The sequence below is a fragment of the Aspergillus terreus genome, genomic scaffold (genome assembly GCF_000149615.1).
Source record: "Aspergillus terreus NIH2624 scaffold_6 genomic scaffold, whole genome shotgun sequence".
NCBI classification, from domain to species: Eukaryota; Fungi; Ascomycota; class Eurotiomycetes; order Eurotiales; family Aspergillaceae; genus Aspergillus; species Aspergillus terreus.
In genome coordinates, this window is record NT_165929.1 from 656,327 (window position 1) to 658,663 (window position 2,337).

Consider the following 2,337-nt stretch of genomic DNA (forward strand, 5'->3'; position numbering starts at 1 on the left):
TCTGTCGCAAAAGTACATCCTCTCACCATCCTATATCAACCTCCCTCATACCCCGCCAACCCCATCCACCACCACCCCCCGATATCATCCGTCGCTGTCTTCCACAGCCTGCCTCGGCCTTCTTCCGAGGTGGATGCCCGTTCGATGTTGTCCATGCAACAAACCTCTGCCTTCGCCCTCCCGTCGTCCTCGGACATCGACAGTGCCACTCGTCACGGCCACCATGTTGTCGCTCCCAACCAGGTCTCGGACCGCCGCAACTCCACCCGCGCGGGCAGTTTGTCCGACATGCCCCCCGCTTTCGCCGACTTCCCGTTGACCGACGACGCCTCCCTCTCCCACCGTGGCAGCATCAGCACCGATGAGAACTCCAACGACTCCCCCGAGTCTTGGGAAGGCGACGGCACTTGCGACGGCTCCCCCGCCGCCGACGTCGACGTCAAAATCCACGACGCCTCCCATCCCCTGCCCGAAGCGCCCTTCTCCGCCACCTCGCTGGTCGCATCCAAGGCCTTTGGCTTCAACATGATCGCTGCGCACGATCCGGACTTCGCCATGGGCGACGTCACCCCCAAGGTGGAAGAGGTCGACGACGCGGAGGATTTGCAGAGTATCAAACCCTTGGGTGTGGAGACGCCGATGGCCAGTGCGGACTCTGCCCAGCGGGATGCCACGGCTGCTCCCGTCAACGTTCCACGGAAACGTGGACGGCCACGCAAACACCCTCTCCCGGTTCCTGGCGGTCAAGCCAAAATCACAAAGGGTCGGTCCAAGACGGGGTGTATTACGTGCCGCCGACGGAAGAAGAAATGCGACGAGACCAAGCCAGCGTAAACTTCCCTCCCCTACCGTGTGCAACGGAAGGCATTGACTGACTCGTTCGTAGGTGTTTAAACTGTCAGAAGAATGCCGTCGTGTGTGAAGGGTACCCTCCGAAGGAAATCTGGAAGAGCGGAAAGCAGAAGCTGGAGGATGGTAGGTGACCCCGTGACCCTGTGTGACTGATATGTGGGACGCAGTGTTAATGCCTTGACTCGTGCAGCCGCTCGAAACCAATCCATCATCTCCCGCACTCTTCCGCTCCTCATCGACGGTATCGAGACCGACATCGATCGACGCTTCCTCGACCATTTCGTATACGGCTTCAGTCGGGTTCTAACATTAATCAACGATGACTCCAATCCATTCAAGGAAATCCTCCTCCCGATGGCTACCCAACACCGCGGCCTGATGCATTCGCTCATGTGCCTCTCCGGGTCACATTTGTCCGGCCTCGACCCCGAGCCACGTCTGAAGGAGCGAAAGTACCATCACTTTCACCGCGCCATCTGCGACCTCAAGGATAACATCACCAAGAAATCGAGCAAGCCGGGCGAGGAGCCCGAACTTCTGGTGGAGGATCCCATTATCGCTTCAACTATTGCTCTCAGTTTGAATACGATCTGCGAAGGGGAGACAAACGGCGAGTACCGGCCACACATGGATGCGGCGAGGTATTTGTTGGTGACCCAAAAGCCACGAAATGAAAAGTTCCGCCAGTTCATCGTGGAGTTCTTCCAATATCACGACGTCTCGAATTCGATTACCTCTTTGGATCGACGTCCGGCCCATCTCAACGGCGACTTGCGGCTGCCGGATTTTGTCCCTCATGCACAGGCTGGAATGTTCCTGGGTGTGTTTGACGGTTTGTTCAACTACATCTCGGAGGTGACTCGTCTGCGGGATCGCATCCGCCAGCGACACAGTGAGGGATACGAGCCGGCTGTGGATTATCAGATCCTGAGCGAGGCAGTGTCCATCGACTCGGCCATTCGGGTATGGGAAACGTCGCACGCCGCCAACACCCCCAACTGGTACCTGGCCCAACTCTACCGACAATCCACCTGGGTATATCTATACCGCACGATCCGGCCGTCCCGACCTAGCGACAAGATCGCCCAGGTGGTCGACGATGGGCTATCGTACCTGGATCAGCTCCCGCAGGACGCGGGTGCGTATAGTATTGTCTTGATGCCGCTGTTCTTGCTGGGATGCTCGGCATTCCTCCCCCGTCAGCGCGAGCGAATCCAGAAAGGATTTGAGTCACTCAAGTCCTACTCCAACCTGCGCAATATCGAACCGGCTTTCAAGGTGGTCCAAAAGGTCTGGGAGGTGATGGACACCAAAACGGAAGATAGTTGGGATTGGGAGAAGATCATCAAAGACATGAACATGGATTTCCTCATTACGTGAACGACTGTGGTAACTGGTACCTTGCATTTACCTGTGAGATGATCGGAAGATATCTCATAGGCGCAGCTGCCGTCTGATAAGATGTGCGCTTATGGCGTTATGTGA

General features: G+C 57.0%; 1 protein-coding gene across 1 annotated transcript; it reads left to right on the forward strand.

Annotated features, from left to right (window-relative positions):
• Positions 1–153: 153 nt before the first annotated feature.
• Positions 154–2,232, forward strand: ATEG_04481 (Zn(II)2Cys6 transcription factor; the record flags this gene model as incomplete). Its single annotated transcript, XM_001213659.1, has 3 exons — positions 154–830; positions 887–975; positions 1,043–2,232. The coding sequence occupies 3 exons, from the start codon at positions 154–156 to the stop codon at positions 2,230–2,232; spliced, it is 1,956 nt and encodes a 651-aa protein (XP_001213659.1).
• Between the last annotated feature and the right edge of the window lie 105 nt (positions 2,233–2,337).